Source organism: Pinus tabuliformis, chromosome 2_2 (genome assembly GCF_031772625.1).
Source record: "Pinus tabuliformis cultivar Carrire ecotype Pingquan chromosome 2_2, CPIR1, whole genome shotgun sequence".
NCBI lineage: Eukaryota > Viridiplantae > Streptophyta > Pinopsida > Pinales > Pinaceae > Pinus > Pinus tabuliformis.
Genome location: NC_142300.1, coordinates 2,501,228 through 2,519,955, shown reverse-complemented (window position 1 = coordinate 2,519,955; position 18,728 = coordinate 2,501,228). Strand labels below are relative to the sequence as shown.

Here is an 18,728-nt window from a genome sequence, read left to right as displayed (position 1 = left end):
TAACAACTTCTGCAATTTCAACTTGCCCAACAAGTTCTGCAATTTCGACTTGCCCAACAACTTCTGCAATTTTGGCTTGCCCAACAATTTTAGAAACCCTAACACAAGAGAGAGAGGTCCAAAACTTCGATCTTGCTCTTCTTCTTCTTATCCTTTATTTTAGTCCTTTTTCCAGCTTCTTTCTTGAGGAGATCGAACTTGCTTATCTTATGCTCAAATGAGGCCAAGTTCCTTCTTATATATAGGCTTTCCAGGGGTACGAATTGCCTCGATGAGGCTGACTTGATCTTTCATGTAGGCTACTTGTTGTAACTCGTTGACAAGATCTTGGAGGGTCTTTTATGACTCAAATAAATTTCTTTTACATAATTCAAGATGACCAAAGGGGTCTTACATGTATGACAATGACTCTTTTGACTTCATAATTCTATGACAAACCTAGAAGCACTCAATGAGTGCTTGACCTATAAATAAATTTACCTTGAGCATGAAACCCATGCATCAAGAATGAAAATATTAAATTCCCTTTTCTCTTTTCATCAAATACATAAAATCATGATTACAATATACATTATGAAGACCGAACCTAGTTACATATTTGAATACTCCCTCTTAACTAGGTAAGTATTTATAATCCATACATGGTACTTGGACATTCTCATACTGAAGAATTCTCATAAGAAGAGTCAGATTGGTAAGCCATCTTATAAGCTATTTTCTCAACTTATATCAGTGCATCTCATTATACTAACCAGCATTTTCACATAGCAAGGCCTTGACTAACAACTCTATATGTCCACAAGATCAAAGCACAATGTTGGCAAGACAGTGACTGATAGACACCATCATCATTGTCTCTTAAGGCACATACCCCACTCGAATGTTCAAAAGATATGTCCTTCTAGGACAATTCCTGTCTTGGAATAACACATCCTCAAGGAATTTCCTCTTTGACTACTCTTACCTATTGGATGCCCTACCACATCCTCAAAGAGTATCGGAAACCAGATGCTTACCCAATCCTCCATTCTTTCTTCGCAACATGAAGACAAGAATGATGTGTCTATCTCTCTCTCTCAACTAGGGAGGATCTACTCATTCCTAGAAAAGGAATATACCCAATCTCCCTCTTACCTAGGGACTTGCCCAAGCTCCCTCTTAAATAGGGACTTGTTTCCAATAGCAGCTATCTGCTCTTTGGTGGAGATCATGGTACTATCAACTGCTTGTAGGGCTCCTCTTTTTGTATCATGTCATGAACTTCATCTTCTTCATCATGGAGCCTTCTTCATCATCACTTTATCGTAGGGAATCTGCCATCTTCTCCATCACTTTCCCTTCAACAAACCAAGGTGTTGAACCAATAGTCATGTCATCCTTCTCTTCATCAGAAAGTGATCTAGTTCCCATCTGGCTTTTCTTCATATAGATACCTCTTCCAAGTGATGTTTCTTTTAGGATCTTCCATCCAATCTCATGAGTACTAGTTATAGGTGACTTCTACAACCCTCTTTCAGTAGCCCTGTTACAACCCAACCAGATGTTTTCTCAAAAATCAAAAAATAATCATCAAATCGTTACCTTTTTATAAGGCCTTGTCATGACATCAGCTAATTCTTCTAGTTATCGGATGTTGATCACTTATTTTATCTTACATGACTGTAGTTGCATCTTTCACAAACTCTTCTTCCTTTCTTCACATATTGCTTTCCTCAGGATCTTCTTTATATGGTTCTTTCAACATAGGAACCGTGATTTTTAACCCCATATTCCATATGAGGTCATACTATATTGAGTTCATCTTATCAATCTGTAGAAGAGTTCAAGGCACATTGTCTAAATGCTTTCATGCATCATTCTAATGGAAGAGATCATTTTTCTTCGATCATGCTCATGAGATAGGGCATTCAACCATGTTATCTGCAACTATATGATGACATGACTTTATCTATCAAATACATACATACCTCTTCCTCCTTTTGGTCATCTAGACTTCCTTCTAGCAGTTTTCTTTCCTTGCTTGAAGATGAAAGTACTTCAACCAACTTGACATGTTGCACTCCTTTGTCACCATACCATCATTCTTCTAAACAATGGATCCCACACAAAGTGGAATGTGGACAATCAACGAGACGCTTCTTCCAAGTAGAGGTGAGTCTTTCTTATAAAGATTCTAATGGAGGATCTTGATGATCCTCATTCTACAAATGCTCCTTTCTAATAATGACGATGTATGATGACATTTATTTATCTGCTAGATGACTTTCCTCCAACCATATATACTTCTACTTGGTTGTCCTTATATGCTTGCAATGGAGATGCCATTTCTATCATGATGACTGCTATAACCATGTAGCCTTTCTACTTCAGTTATCCTTCCATGCTACTATGTCATCTCTATCTTTCTATAATGCATCCTACATACCTGTGATGCTTTCTATTCTCATCTATAACTGAAAAGAACTAAGGATATTATCTAAGTCATAGTAGAGATCTTTCACTTCCTCCTTTGATTTCTTCTTTTCAGGTTCTTCTGCTTCTTCGGTGATATGGGCTTCATTTCTTTCCTTTCTCTTCTTGTTGTCCTTCTTGAGTTTGGGACAATTCCTTTTGTAGTGCCCATATTCATTACACTCATAACATTGTATCTTTGACATATCGATCTTCTTCTTTTTCCGAGGACCAAACTTTCCTTTTCTCCTAGCCATGGCAGCGTACGCAAGAACTTGTTCATCTGATCCAACATCGCTTTTTGCCTTCAACCTAGTTTCTTCAATCTTACATAATGAAAATGACCAAAGTTCACTGAAAGGAGTGGCTTCCTTCTTTCCATAGATCGATATAAAGTTGCCCCATTCATCAGCTAGTGCATTGAGCACAACGGTGACCATTTCTTTATCAGACATTTTTTCTCCTAGTTCTTGTAGTTGATCTCTTATTTTTGACACCCCCATAAGGTATGAGGCTAAGGGGTTCTCAATGATATGACTTCTCCTGCAATGCTTACAAAAAACAATTCTACCAACTTTTCATAAATTTCTTTCAATGTTTCCATCTTTGCTACATATGGGATGAGTGAATCCTTGATTGATTCTATGAGGATTCGAGCCTTTATTTCCCCTTTCATATACTTCAATAGTGATTGAGCTTGCTCCTGAGATGGTTTGGAGATCGAACCCTTAACATATTCAATAAATTCATTCTCTATGAAGATCAAATCCATCCTCTTCTTCCATGCAAGGAAATTTGATGACCCAACTAGTTTGTTGCTTTCCTTGCAGAATGAAGTCATTTTGATAGTAGATTCAGACATAGATGTAAATATACTTGTCAAGTGAAGATGTTCCTAGAAGATGATATCTTCAACTTGATGCCTTCTTGGTGATGTTGCTTCCTTGATGATCTTCTTCAAGGATGTTTGAGATCTGATCTTTCCTTCAATGTGCGGGAGATCACCTTGATTTCTTTGATGATGATGGCAATGCTTCTTCTTGTTTCCTTTGGATGTAGAATGTAGAATATGGAGACTTCAAGATACTTCAAATATGCAGTCCTTGAGGTCTTCTTCTCCTAGTGATGATATGATCCTTGAGATGAGTACTCCTCCTTAGTGCTCTTTAGTCCTCCTTAATGATTTCCTTGTGCACGGCTCTTATGTATCCTTTTTCAATGATGTGAACTTCAAGCTGCCTCTTCTTCTTGTTGTAATCACCTTAGCTCTGATACCATGTTCAAAAATCTAGGGGTAGCTAGATTATGTGATTTCTCTTACTTTGATAACTGCTTGTGATGTATTTTTACTTAACTTGATTAGCTTCTTCTTTCACTTGATTATTATTATGTTCTTATCATCAAACAGCTACCAAACAATGAAAGAACAACGAGACAAGAGGACACAAAATGTAGGCTGCTAGCCAGGGCCAAAACCTCTCCTCTTGAGAGGAAAACCCACAAGAATTCTTCTCTTGTTATAGAATCTTCAAATGATGAATTTCATGACCTAAGACCCTTGACAAAGACCCCTCCAAGACCAAGTCAACCTTCCTTCTTAATGAGCTTTCCTTACACAACTTATAACAACAACCTTTTACCTTCCAGCAACAACTTCGACCCCAGCAACTTCTGCAATTTTGACTTTCCCAACAATTTCTGTAATTTTGCCTTGCCCAACAACTTCTACAATTTCAACTTGCCTAGCACTTTCTACAATTTCGACCTGCCTAGCAACTTTTGCAATTTTGACTTTCCTAGCAACTTCTACAATTTCGACTTGCCTAGAAATTTTAGAAACCCTAACACAAGAGAGAGAGAGGTCCAAAACTTCGATCTTGTTCTTCTTCTTCTTATCCTTGATTTAATGAGACAAGAGGACACAAAATGTAGGCTGCTAGCCAGGGCCAAAACCTCTCCTCTTGAGAGCAAAACCTACAAGAATTCTTCTCTTTTTATAGAATCTTCAAATGACGAATTCCAAGACCTATGACCCTTGACAAAGACCCCTCCAAGACCAAGTCAACCTTCCTTCTTGATGAGCTTTCCTTACACAACTTACAACAACAAACTTTTACCTTCCAGCAACAACTTCGACCCCAGCAACTTCTGCAATTTAGACTTTCCCAACAATTTCTACAATTTTGCCTTGCCCAACAACTTCTACAATTTCAACTTGCCTAGCAACTTTTGCAATTTCGACTTGTCCAACAATTTTAGAAACCCTAACACAAGAGAGAGAGAGGTCCAAAGCTTCGATCTTGTTCTTCCTCTTCTTATCCTTGATTTTCGTCCTTTTTCCAGCTTCTTTCTTGAGGAGATCGAACTTGCTTGTCTTATATGCTCAAATGAGGTCGAGTTCCTTCTTGTATATAGGCTTTCCAAGGTACGAATTGCCTCCATGAGGCCAACTTGATCTTTCATGTCTTATATGCTCAAATGAGGTCGAGTTCCTTCCTATATATAGGCTTTCCAGGGGTACGAATTGCCTCCATGAGGCCGACTTGATCTTTCATGTAGGTCGACTTGTTGTAGCTCGTTGACAAGGTCTTGGAGGGTCTTTTATGACTCAAATAAATTTTTTTAATTCAAGATGCCTAAAGGGGTCTTACATGTATGACAATGGCTCTTTTTGACTTCATAATTCTATGACAAACCTAGAAGCACTCAATGGGTGCTTGACCTACAAATAAAATTACCTTGAGCATGAAACCCATGCATCAAGAATGAAAATAATAAATTCTTTTCTCTTTTCATCAAATACATAAAATCATGATTATAATAAATATTATGAAGACCGAACCTAAGTACATATTTCAACACTTTGTTCTTCCTCTTCTACAATCTACAATGTGTTTATATTAAAGTAAAATTTCAATTATGATTTACATTTGTCACGAAAATCAATTCATCATCAACACATTTAGATTTCTAGTCTAGGGATCAAAATTGGGGTATTACATTCCCCTCCTAGAATTTGCACCATCCTCATTGCACATCATCACTATATATACTATCAACAAATTTTACATCAAAAATTTCAAAATAAAAGCAAACTCTTACCACATAACATTCTCCAACTCCCATATTGCTTCTTTAGGATAGTGGTGGATCCAATAGACCTTTACTTGCCCTATGGCTCTGTTCCTAAGCATAGTGACCTTCCAATATATACATTGTTGAAGCTAGAAGTCGCCTTCTAGAAGAACAACTCGTGGGCTAGGGGTGACAAATGATGGCTCACAAGCTAGCTTCACGAGGCTCACACAGAGGGTTTGGTTGTATGTTCAAGGGGTCACATTCTAGTGCTTTCACAAAGGTTTTATTTGCATGTTCAGAGGGATTAGCTTCTATAGAGAGTCAACGGGCTCACACAGAGTGTTCCAAGCGGTAATTTCATAGGGCATCCTCAATGCCCTTGGGGGATCGAACTCACCAACCCATTTGGAGGACTCCATTACAAATTATCCGACCATCTTCTTTATTACAAAAAGGCATAGACTCCCCCAATACAAATGGAATGACAGACCCATCAATTGGAGAGGACACCAACATTAAAACAACAATTGGGATCCAAAACTTAGATACACAATGCTCCAAATAGGGAGCCAACAATAACATTCTTCGGGTCTTGATCATAAGATCTATGAACTCACCAACATAGTAGCAAAACTAGAGGTACAGAACATTTCTACAAATGCATCTAAATGAAAGCAACGTCTAGGATGCCCCCCACCACCCTTTTAGCAAAGCCTTGCATGCGAAACTTCTCAACCTCAAAAATAAACAAGAGGAGATTAGATATCAGTAGGCTACACTTCAACATGAAACAAATACACATAGTAACTCATGGGCACAGATAGTTAGAGGAAAGGATAAAGCCTGCATCCCTGCCCCCACCACCTCCTTTGGAAACAATTGAGGAGACAGTGCACGCTAGGCTAGAGGAGGAACATGCTAGCTGGGCATGGGAATTAAACCACAAGGTGAGGGGACTCCCTCTACCTCTCCCATCCCCATACCCCATGGTTGTTGGGACCTTGTTTCTCAATAATAATCTAGACCTCCATGATATTCCCATATATAGAGTTTGGCTTGGGTCTAACTCCACTCTTTTCAATTTATTCAAGTCTACAACTAATCGATATCAAGCCCTTAGAGCTAAATGTAAGCTATTCTCTCTTCCCAATAAGATCTTCCTTGACAAAGATCTCACTAGATCACAAGTTGAGGAGCTCAAATGCTCTAGAGAGCTAATTGCAACAGCACAAAAGGTAGGGAATTGGATAGTCATCCGAAACTCATAGCAGATATTCAGGACTCTCTTCCACCCAAGTGAGAATCCCAACCTAGGGTTTCTGAATGATGAGTTCAACAGCAGAGGCAACAAAACATAGACAATTTCATCAGCTATTGGTATGGTAAAGGGTCATTTTGGTCATCAACAGGTCTCATGTATGATGCTTTAAGGTTGTTAGACATCCTATTCATCACTGAATATTCATATTTCCAGCCTTCCTCGATACAACCTATCTTTAATTGCACTCTACTTTGGCTATACTTTCTACCTCATAGGTGGTGGCAGAGCACTTTTCCCCTACAAAACTCAATCCCCATTGCATTGAGTAGGATACAGTGGGACCAAATTGTTAGTTTTCCACTGTTCTATGCTGTTACAATTACTTACCCCAATATTTTCTTCAACTAGCAATCAAATTTAATTTTCAATGATAAATAGCAATTGTGGATAGAACAGTAAATGCAATGTACAATTGACAATTAAGAGCAATGACAAGAGACACAAGATTTAGTCAAATACCAGGGAAAACCCCTACAAGGAGGAAAACCTTTTCAAATTCTTCATCTATTAGATTGTCATCAAATGTTCAGCAGAGAGATTACAATGATCCAATTCATCAACCAAGAGTCAAAGGTCAATAGCTTTGACTTTCCAACAAACCAATATCCAAAATCCAAGAGAAAAGCCCAAAAGTCAAATATGGTCAAACTGTCAGATCTGGTCAAAGTCAACAGCAGTCAAAGATGCCCTAAACAGTCAACGTTCAGCAATCAAAGAGTCCAAAAAGTTCAATCTTGGCAGCAGAAAATTTGGCCTCTTTTGCTGGTCAAAGTCAAGTCAAAACAGCCCTCCAAACTTGGTCAAATTCAAAGTCAAAGTCTGCTAAAACCCTAGTTGCAGAACGGCAGTCAACCAAGGTCAAACTTCTCAGAAAAATTCGTCCTCCTTGCCAAAGAATTTGGCCTCCAAAACAGATCCAAAATCTAAAGTCAAACCAAGTCAAAATATGCCCAAACAACAAAAAGTCAACGCTGGTCAAAGACAGATTTCAGCCCTCCTGAAATTTTCTCTCCTACTCGCACGTGTGAAAGAGACCTGCAATTTTCAGACTTGTACAAACCTCCAAAGAGAAGAAGAAGATGTGTGTGATTGATGCTCCAAATGAGGTTGACATGACTGGTATTTAAATTTTATATGAGATTTTGGAGACCCAATTTTGTCTTTAGGCCAACCTATACATTTTATGTACATATGGGTTTTCACATTAAAATATAATTCTCATTGACCAAATTAAATTCTTGCAAGGGCAAAGAGGGTCTTCTTTAGATGAGGAAGGTTGTCCAAAGGAGAGAATTTGTCCATGAGAAACCAAATTAACACAGATCATAGACATGAAGATGAAGAGCACCCACCAACTAAACACACAACTCTATTGGGTTGTAAAAGTAAGTAAGATACTTCACCCAGGCAAGTTGTTTAACAAAAACCAAATTTGGCAAAAGCTTCCCTATTTAGTGCAAAAACCTAAAGCAACTAGGACCACTGCTTACCATGGAGGAACCACTGATCCAGGGGGCCATTCGGCAGTGTTATCTCAAAAGAAGTCTTACACCTTGTCAAATTTACAACAATTTTGATGATCTTAAAATTTTGGTGCATTTTTTAGCCCTTCCAATGTAATTTGTGGGCTATCAAACACATAGATGTTGGAATGACCGTTCTAACAAACCAAAGAGCACCCAAAATAGTGTTCATATGTGAAAGTTATGGCCTCAAGAAGTTGACATACATATTAAGCTCCTTGAGGCCTGCATTGCTTTCACCACCCCAACTCCTAGGGTTGGGGTTTTTGAACTTGAGGGTTTTGCCTCTTAGGGTTTTTGGCACTATGTTAAAGGATCAATTTCCAATCTCTTGTTAGAGAATTTTTACAAATGAGCATAGTCATTCCATATCTTCTTAGAGATGAGCTACCACTATTCTAGACACTTTGAGCTAGAATTTGGTTTTCACTATAAAACTCTGCTTTCAATACTATATCACATGTTATTGCTACAAGATTGTGTTCTTCCATTTCATTCTCAATCTGATATAGATCATCTCAGGTCTACTTGAGAAATCAAACCTTCATTATAAAATTCCTACCATCAACATATGATGTTAGGGGATTTGGGGCTTAAACTCCACACATCCTCCTCCCAGGATTGCACAACCAAACCTTCCCTCAACTCCAAGCACTCTCTGAACGATGTCATCAAATTTGCATCAACTTCTTCACAGACAATGAAGAGGATAGGGATGCATCTTCTCCCTCCTCTTCCTCTACCTTTATTTCCACTTATGATGCTAATAAGCTAGGGCCTTGTTCCTCTTACGGTTTTCCTAGGTATTGTTCTTTTCTTGCTTTTATTGTCATTCATATATATTATACGTCTAAAACATTTTAGCTCTAGAGATTAGATGTATTCTAAACATTTTCATTATTTAGTAGCCTTTGACTATAGACTTATTGAAAACATCATAAGAAAGTAAAATGTACATATATATATATATATATATTATCTAATCTGAAGACATCATAAGAAAATGTGGCATATAAACATAAAGTTTTACATGAACAAATTAAGCAGCTCCAGGCAAAGGTTACCTGCTTTTGGTCACGAGGGCTGAATGAAAAAGCTGTGAGGATAAGTCCAATGTACAAAAGTGGTGTAAAATAGCTCTGAAATTGCTTTATGAAAGTCTCCTGGAAGTTCCCTTGTTCCTCAGAATTTGACTCTGCAAAAACCACAATCAAAAAACCATCATTGGCAATTGTTTTCTAGAAAAGAATAAGACTAGAAAACTATCTATTTTAGCAACCCACAAATGATAAAATATCCATCCAAGATTCCAAACAATCCCAGCAAACCTCTGCCAGAAAGACCCAATATTTGCATGTTGGCACTCACTTTAGAGTATTAAGAACAATGCACCTATTGTGGACAATCCATTATGTTCTAGTGCAGCTTACAGAAATATCCTACATGGCATTCTTCAATATTCTGAGATAGTGGGAAGATGACAAGGCAATATTAAAGAAGGAAAATGATCAATATGACATTAGTGTAAACCCTTCCTCCAACTTCCCTTCCAATATTTGAATATTAAATTAAATGTGTCAAAGTTTCAATATTGGAAGTATTGATTGGGCTAGAATTTTGAATATCAACTCAATTATTACACATAGTTTAATGACTGAGTGCAAGTGTGCCAAATACAAAAGTCACACGACAAAGCCAATATAATCGAAGCCCAACCATCAGTTAGATCATTAAGATCTTTATACAAATGCATCTGTTATGCTGCATAAATATTATAATAGCACAGTTCATAAGAATCTCCTCCAGGGCATTCCTCAACAATCTCATGATCAGACAATGTTTACAAAGATATTAACATTAGAAACAACTCTGCATTAAATCACTCTTTCCAAAATCTTCCTTCTGTTTCAATGGATATTCTCCATCTGTTGCACAAATTTCTTTTCCAGTATTGAGATATTTGAAATATGAATTCAGGATATAATGAATTTAGTAGAATAACTGTGTGCAGGCACCTTAAATAACATTTTGCCAAATAAAGGCTTGCTAATAATCACATTGCATAAGGATATTTAAAAGGTTAACAACAATAGTTCTAAATTAACCATGAGGACTGCAATGCATCTCAGAAAATGTACCCATGAAAGAGGATCAATCCAAGTAGTGCAGTGATGGCAAGGTACGAGAAAGGTAAGGCATCTTTGCTGCCACTTTTTCCTAGGCATCCTTATCATATATTCAATGATTCAGCAGAAGAACTCAAACTCAACAGTAAATTAATAACTCCAATGCCTCACTCACGCGGTGACTAAGTGACCCGTCTCTGCCATTGTAGAATGTTAAATACAGAAGGCAAGATTTAGACTGTAGCTGGAAAAAAAAATTGTGTTCTTAAGAAGCTCAGTCTTAAAGAGGAACACAACTAGTTATGACAAAAGCATCCACAGAGGAGAAAAAAAAACAATAAGCAAATAGAAGAATGATGGAATCCCTCACAACCCCTTTTGCATAGTCCTAAGGATCAATAACGTAGAAGGTGAATCATGCACAAAAAATGACATCATAATGGTACTCAGTTAATAGTTAATTCTTGCTGTAGCAAGCCTAGAAATGCCCATCTTTGGTCATGTGTAGATCATCTTCTGAATTCTATATAAACTGTTATCCCAGCCTATCTATTCTCAGCTTTCTTCTCTTTCTGCGCTCATAGAGGCTATCTCTAAGCAGTGCTTATCTCTTCTCATGCCATGTTGCTAGTTGCTAAAATTGGTATGAGATTTAGTTGTTTCCAACTTCCATTTTCACTACCCTTCAGTAATTCCTTATCCAATAAAATCTCCCCAAGAAGCAGAAGAAATGTGTCAATAAATTCCAACACTTCCATTTTGAGATTGTCTATCGAGGCAAGAACAATCAAGTTGCAGATGCTCTTTCACAAAAATACAAAGAACCTACTGTTATGCTATGCCACCCTAGATCACTGATTTTCATTATGATTACTGTTAGATGGCACTTGTCTACAGCTCCTCACATACTATAAAGGTCCAGAAGATTCATCCCATGACAAAGCTCCTAAGGGACACCTTATTGTACACTGGCTACATTTTTCTTCAATATTTTTCTAGCCTTCAAGACAAGGCTCTTATGAAAGTTGAAGGAATGCCACCAAGCCCCCATTTGGATAGATCTAGTCCCCAAGCCTATTGCAATCACTCCAAATTCCTGACAAAATATGGGAAGTTGTCACAATGGAGTTTATCATCACATTTTTAAAATCCAACAAGAGTAAGATTACATTTTCAGTCCCTCGTCTAACCATATATGTGCATCTCCTGCCAATTCAGGCCACATTTTCAGCATCCAAATTGGCTACTACCTACATGAATCAAATACACAAGTTGCATAGATTTTCAAAGACGACCCTCTGCAACAAATGCGAGTTCACAAATAATTTGCCAGAGTTATTTTGGCTTGTTGTAAGAGAATTCAACATAAATACAACCTATTCTCACCAAACAGATGACCACACAAAAATTGTGAACAACTGCCTAAGGATACCTCTGTTACTATGCTGGTGATAACCCAAAGAAATAGGCTCAATGGCTCCATTGTCATAATATCAGGACAATAATCACTATACCGCAATCCTTATGTTTCTATTTGTATGGTTCTCTATGGGTCTCTCCCTCAATGAATGACCTCCTCAAAACTGTCCAAGTCCCCAACAGCACAGGACTTCGGAATGCAAGCCACTAGCATTTTTGGAGAACTAGTGTGTTACACTAATGCATGAAAACGAATGAAGCAATATGCAGTTTAGTACTGATCTGAGCAGCACTTATATGTTGGAGATTGGGTAGATGTTTAGCTCCAAATGTACCAGAAAGCCAGTCTCTGACACCAAGGCAAATTCAAGTACTCTCCACGTTTTTATGGGCCAAACCAAAATTTGAGGCAATCACCTATGTATGATATCTACCTGCAAATTTATAGATCCAAAGTGTACAACACGTTTCCTGTTTGAAGAAAAATGTTCACATCAGAACACCAACTGAGCTACCATTTACAGACGATGAGGAAGGCAAAGCCTTTCACCATCCAGAAGGTATCCTGGATGTCAGGAAGAAGATACTCAAATTTAAAGCAAACACTAAACTGAAGGAAATTGATTTTAATGATTTCCTTTATTTCCAAAAAAATTATACAATTGAAAATTATGACTAGGGGATTGATTCCAGATCCAAAAGTAAAAACATTTATTTATCCTTATTCAACTTACCCATAGATATGCCCCATAACACAGAATCTAATGGAAGTAATTAATAAAGCAATAAAAAAAGAGCATTTTAAAAATTGAAATTTAAGTTCCTGCCCATACATCTAGATGCATACTCAAACATTTTGAGTAGCAACCCACCAACATAGAGACTACAAAATCTAGTACATTAATCTTTCTCAAGGCACAAGAAAATAATTGGTAGTTTAAATTTTGGTTTAGTCCCAAAGCATTCCAAATAAAACCTTATAGCCCAACTAGAATCTCCATATCCATTTATGTATATCATAGTAGATTATTCATAAAGAGTTACAAATTTTAAGCTTTGCAGCACTGAGTGATAAAGAGAAAGGGGATCCAAAAATCATGTTGTGTCTCACTAGAACATATTAGTTTTTGATAATTGGATCCCAGTAGTTACATGATAATATGCCATATTGGCAAAGCATCAAAGCATTAACTGTTCCTTGATTAATTGCAATAAGGTGGAGATAGAGGATTCAATGGTAAATACCAGAAGTAGTCAGGTTTGGATTACTTTCTTTCAAGACATTCTCTTGATCCTTTTATCATTTAAGAGTGGAGGTCAAGGTAGATGGAATCAGAATGAATACTGATACTTTGAGCATAAAAGTAATCAAGATTGCACTTCTAAAGTTCTAACAGCCAATCCAGAAACAGATAACCCTTTGTGATATGTATCATATTTTGCCTCAGATTTTAAAACCATTTGGGAAATTTGTTGTTTTGAAATCTCTGCTGATACTGTTGATGGAGTCTACGTCACCGCATTCGTGTTTGTGTTCAGCGACTTTGAAGTTCAAATAAAGTTCAACAGTTAAAATTTTGGCAATAAACTTTGGCATTAAATTCAACATACTAAAAATTTGAAAAAATAAAATAAATAAATAATTCAATATATATATAAAATTCAATATTGTTGTCCACTCCTATATTTACTGTCAATACGACTAGGTTGAACCCTCTAATGCTGCTGGGAACACTTTCACACTTGTATTTACTGAGTATCAGAACCTGGAGGCTGAAAGTAATACTGCAATTTTAAAACTTAACTTTTTGAATGTGAACCATTTTGTTATTCATCCTTCCAAAAGGATTCTTACTAAAAACTTCGACAACCACCATAGTCCATTATCTTTTAAAATTGCATTGAAGTAATTCTATAGGCTCTTCCTTTATTTATTCTGTCATGATCACAATCTACATGTTATGGGTTATGTGTGTTTGACTAATGAAATGAGAGATAGTTGCATCTAAGTGTAAGAGTGTTGATTGTTTATTTATTCATGAGTGGGAACAATCTACAAACTTGTGCGTTTGATTAGAGCGGGGGAGAGTTGTATCTTGTCCATGTGAAACCACCAAACGAGTGGATGAGGGCAGAGGCGCATGACTTATGCAACTATGCTTGCACCATCAAGGGCTGACTCGTGGCTGCTCACTGTGTTGTAGCGGCATAGCTTGTGACTGTGAGCTGCAGCAGGGACAACTGGCGGTGCATGAGGTTTCAGGACCAGAGCAGGTGGGTAGAGTATGGTTTTTTTTCAAATTAACATGAAACTCTAGAATATCTCACGCCAGAATCTAGACAAAAATTTTCGCCAAACTTAATGGCACAAAGTAACTTGGGACAAATTAACAAAAATCTCTTAACTCCTCCAATAGAAGGAAAAACTCAAATTGGAAAAATAATAATACAGGTGAAATTGAATTATTTTTAGTACCATAATGATTGATAACCCTTTGTGATATGTATCATATTTTTCCTCTGATTGTAAAACGATTTGGGAAATTTGTTGTTTTGAAATCTCTGCTGATATTGTTGATAGATTAACAAAAACCTCTAACTCCAATAGAAGAAAAAACTAAAATTGGAAAAATAATAATACAGATGAAATTGAATAATTTTTACTATTTAGTCCCGTGATGATTGATTCCATCAGAGCAAAGAGTGGCAGGATGCTGAGGAATAAATTGCAGTCAGCATTGTGGATTGTATTGCTACTATAGAAATAATCTAACATGCTCAGTATAAACTACGGAGATCATTTGAGTCTTATAATATATAACTAGATGGCGTGGACAATTGTTAGACACCTAATCCTTAGAGATTTGGTGAATTGTGAATATTTTGTAAATATGTAAATATGAAAAATTTGAAACATTGGAATAGGAAGAGACATCGGACCTTGGAAATTGAAACCAAAGTTCACAACATCATTGTATAAATATGTGTGCTTAATTAATGGAAAATCAATCAAGTTTGGGAGTTACCTTACTTGGCCTGACATGGTATTAGAACATGGTTGTCTGTCCCTCCGTAACTCATTTGATATCCACTCAGTGTTTGACCTGTCCCTCTATTGATTCCTTGCCTTTGCATAAAACACCTCTACACATCTGTCTCTCCATATTCCCTCACTAGAATTCATTACAGACTTTTGGCGTTATGATTTCACATCTAACACCAAAGATGCCGTAACGTATTCCTTGGCACAAATTTATGTTCTCTACTAACATATTCCCTAGCTCAAATTCACTCTGCCATGTAGCAACATCCTCAGAAGAATGACGACGGTACCTGATCATGAAGATGAGAGCCGAGTATCATGAAGGTGATGTTGATTTTGGGGTAGGATCATATGTGCTCTAGCTCCGAAATTTTGTGGAGGGACTAGAACACATAAGATCTCCAAGACCCAGAAATCGTTTGGAGAACCACCCGAATTGTGAGTTATTAAAATAATCAATATTTTTAATGGGGTTCGTAAGTCTAAACTTAGGAAAATAAAATATTAATGGATATTAATAAAAATATGGGTGAGAAGCTTCTAAGAGACGAGGATCAAGTATGTTTTAATCTTAGCCGTTGATTAGGGACTTAATCTTGGTTATTGATTCATCAACAAAAAAAGTATAAGAGGAGGCGTAAGTGTCAGTTGGAGATACACTGTGTGATCAAATCCGTTCGATTTTTCGGGGCGTGGTTTGCTGAGAAAATCAAACTAGTGATCTAAGTTGCAGTGAGGGGCAAAAGCAGAGATTTGGATCGGAAAGGAGTTCTGAGCAAAAGAGTACCGGGCAAAGAGGCAGCATAGAGGCGTACGCAGCCCAGGAAGGGGCTCACGCAATGCTGACACAGGCCAAGAGGGTCTCTTGCAGTGGCAGTGCAGGATATTCATCAGAAGTTCGAGATTTTGCTGGAGAAGTGAGGTTCTGAGCCGGGAGGGCTGAACAACAGTCTTCCTCCAGCAAATCGATCCAGCAGAAGGGGTGACGCAGTCTCCTAGAGGCAAGACGCTGGCCCAAGCAGTGATTGCGCTGGGATTTCGCAGTGTTTGTCGGAGTCAGGCCACTTAGTGGATCAATTGTGACTTGGAGAACGAGGTAAACCCTCATATGTATTTCTTGCTGCCGAGATTTCTCTGAAAGGTTAGCTGGTGTGAGAGGCAACCTATTGTACTCAGATTTTTCTTGCTTAATAATACAAACCCTCTATCTGCTGCACTGGTTTTCCCACATTGGGTTTTTTCGGGGACATGTCCAAAAATAACGGTGTCCCTTGTGTGTTTGTCTCATCTATTGTTTCAGTTTATGATCTATATGTCAATGTAGTCTACAGTAGTGTTTTTCATCATTGTTTATAATTAAATAACTTGTTGAATGAAATAACCAATAGGAGATGATAAACCAGTGACTGCAGTAGGATTTCTGTTTGTATAGACTCGGAAATTTTCACATGGTATCAAAGCATTGCAAATCATAGGACATTGAAGCCATCAATTGAGAGATCCAACAAATCTATTGCAAAGAGGCAGTTGTCCTGAGTGACAGCAATGTTTGAGAGCCAAAGGAGTAGTTGAAGGGGTGACGCAGTGCCAGAGGAGTGATGCAAAATCTCACGCAGTGCCTGCGTCAGCTTTCTAAGCCAGGAGGAGGAGACGCAATAGCCAAGAGGAGCTCACACAGTGATTGTGTTAGCTCTCTGGGCCAGCGCAGAGCCTAAGGGCCTCAGATCAATCAGTTGTCGGGGCAGTAGGAGCAGTGCAGATTTGATCTGTGGTGCTAGTGGGACGATGTTACTAATGTTGCAATACAGTGTCTGTGGAGACGAAACCGAGGTAGAAGGAGTCACTGCATTGACGGATTTCTTGCCAAAAGAAATCTAGGTCTGGGTTGCTGAGCAACAGCAAAGGAGGATTGGAGAAGGGGTGATTCGACACTATTTGGCGAAAGGATTTCCGTGAAGGAAATCAGGACTCAGAGGGAGTCTAGAAAGAACTTGTTTCTTAGAGGATTTCTAGTGCCAAAGAAATCCAGATCCGAGTCTTGCTAGGGCAGCAGTAAGAGAGGGAGAAGAGAACTTGTTCTACACTTATTTGAGCGAAGATGGCAGCCAATGGACTCAGGGATCAGGACAGGTTGGATGGAGCATCCAACTTTGTCATCTAGAAGGCCAGGATCATGGTAGTCTTGGACAAGAGTCGCATAAAGGATTATGCCTTGAAAGTGGTGTTTGTACCGATCAATGTTGATCCTCTCAAGAAATACGAGGAGGCTCAAGCAAAGGCGAAGTTCATGATCCTAGACGGAGTCAAGGATCATGTGATCCCACATATTGTTGAAAAGGAAACAGCAAGCGAAATGTGCGAGGCCTTGGCCACCTTGTATGAGGGAACTTCCATTCAATGGAAGATGTTGCTTGAGAACCAGCTGGGGCAGTATCAGATGCAGAAGGGAGAAGAAATCGATCCCTTCCTTCTCCAGTTGAATGGGATTCGAGACCAACTGACTTCTGTGGGGTCTACACCAGATCCTGAGTTCATGGTCCGAACTGCCCTGAATGCAGTCACTGAAGATTGGGAGACCTTTGTCCAGAGCATCTTGGGCAGGGCTTCTCTCCCCAGTTGGGAGGAGAAGTGGGCAGCTCTTCGACAGGAAGAGATCCGGCTGTTAACCAAGGCAGGAAGTAGCGGCAAAGGAGGAAGAGGAGGATGCAGCTCTCGCATCAGTGGGACAGCCAAGGAAACTGAAGAGGAAGAAAAAGGACATATCCAAAGTCAAATGCTTCGGATGTGGAGAAATGGGTCATTTCGCCACATAGTGCCCTCGAAAGAAGGGCAAAGAAGAGAAGTCTGACTCAAAGGTTGCTCCAGCGCAAGCTGACAAAGAGGGTGATGATGATGATTGTGCCATGAGTGCTCATGCACCTCTAGAGAAGAGGTGGGGCGATATTGAGCTGTAGTCAGGAGGACTACAGAAAAAAGGGGCAGGATACTTGACGTGCTCAAACTCTTGGATCACATACGGCTATGGGAGCTTAACGACATACGACTTAACGACAATGGCAAAATGACGGCAGTTAGACGGTGCGAGGGATGATGGAGCAATAGTGGCAGAGCTAGAGTACCAGAGTCTGAAGCAGTGCAGTGGAGGTTGCAGCAGTGTGGGAGGCAAAGAGTAGATTGCAGCAGCACAGTAGCAGCCGAGGGTCAACACAAATTAGCAGCAGAGGTAGCTTCAGCATCACGAGGCATCCAGACTGACCAGCATGTCAATTTTTTGGGTGACTTTTCAGTTGCTTATTTCTCATCAACTGAGTTGTAGTGCAGCAATTAGCAGTGGCAATGCTATGGGCAGCATGATGTAGCATTTTGAGAGGGAATTGTAGTACAGATGCAGCAGTCGCAATGGCAGTGTCATGGGCAGTAGTACAGGGTGCGGTAGTGCAGTGGATGAAGGACAGCAGGCCAAGCATCAGCGGCATAGAGGGCTGATGTCGTGGATTAGTGTGATGCTTCTAGTTGGAAGAATTGCTGGGGCACATTCCTCGCTAAGAGGGAGTGTTGATTTTGGGATAGCATCGGATGTGCTCTAGCTCCGAAATTTTGCGGAGGGGCTAGAATACATAAGATCTCCAAGACCCAAAAATCGTTTGGAGAAATTCCACACGGATTGTGAGTTATTAAAATAATTAATATTTTTAATGGGGTTCCTAAGTCTAAACTTAGGAAAATAAAAATATTAATGGGTATTAATAAAAATATGGGTGAGAAGC

At 38.7% G+C, this 18,728-nt stretch overlaps 1 protein-coding gene across 2 annotated transcripts in view; it reads right to left on the bottom strand.

Annotated features, from left to right (window-relative positions):
* LOC149191250 (ATP-dependent zinc metalloprotease FTSH 8, mitochondrial-like) overlaps positions 1 to 18,728 on the bottom strand; it is a 118,770-nt gene that overhangs the window by 17,184 nt on the left and 82,858 nt on the right. For both annotated transcript variants that reach the window (XM_089404144.1, XM_089404143.1), the window contains one exon: positions 9,438 to 9,568. In XM_089404144.1, the coding sequence (XP_089260270.1) occupies positions 9,438 to 9,568 (131 nt within the window). The remainder of the gene's footprint in view (positions 1 to 9,437; positions 9,569 to 18,728) is intronic.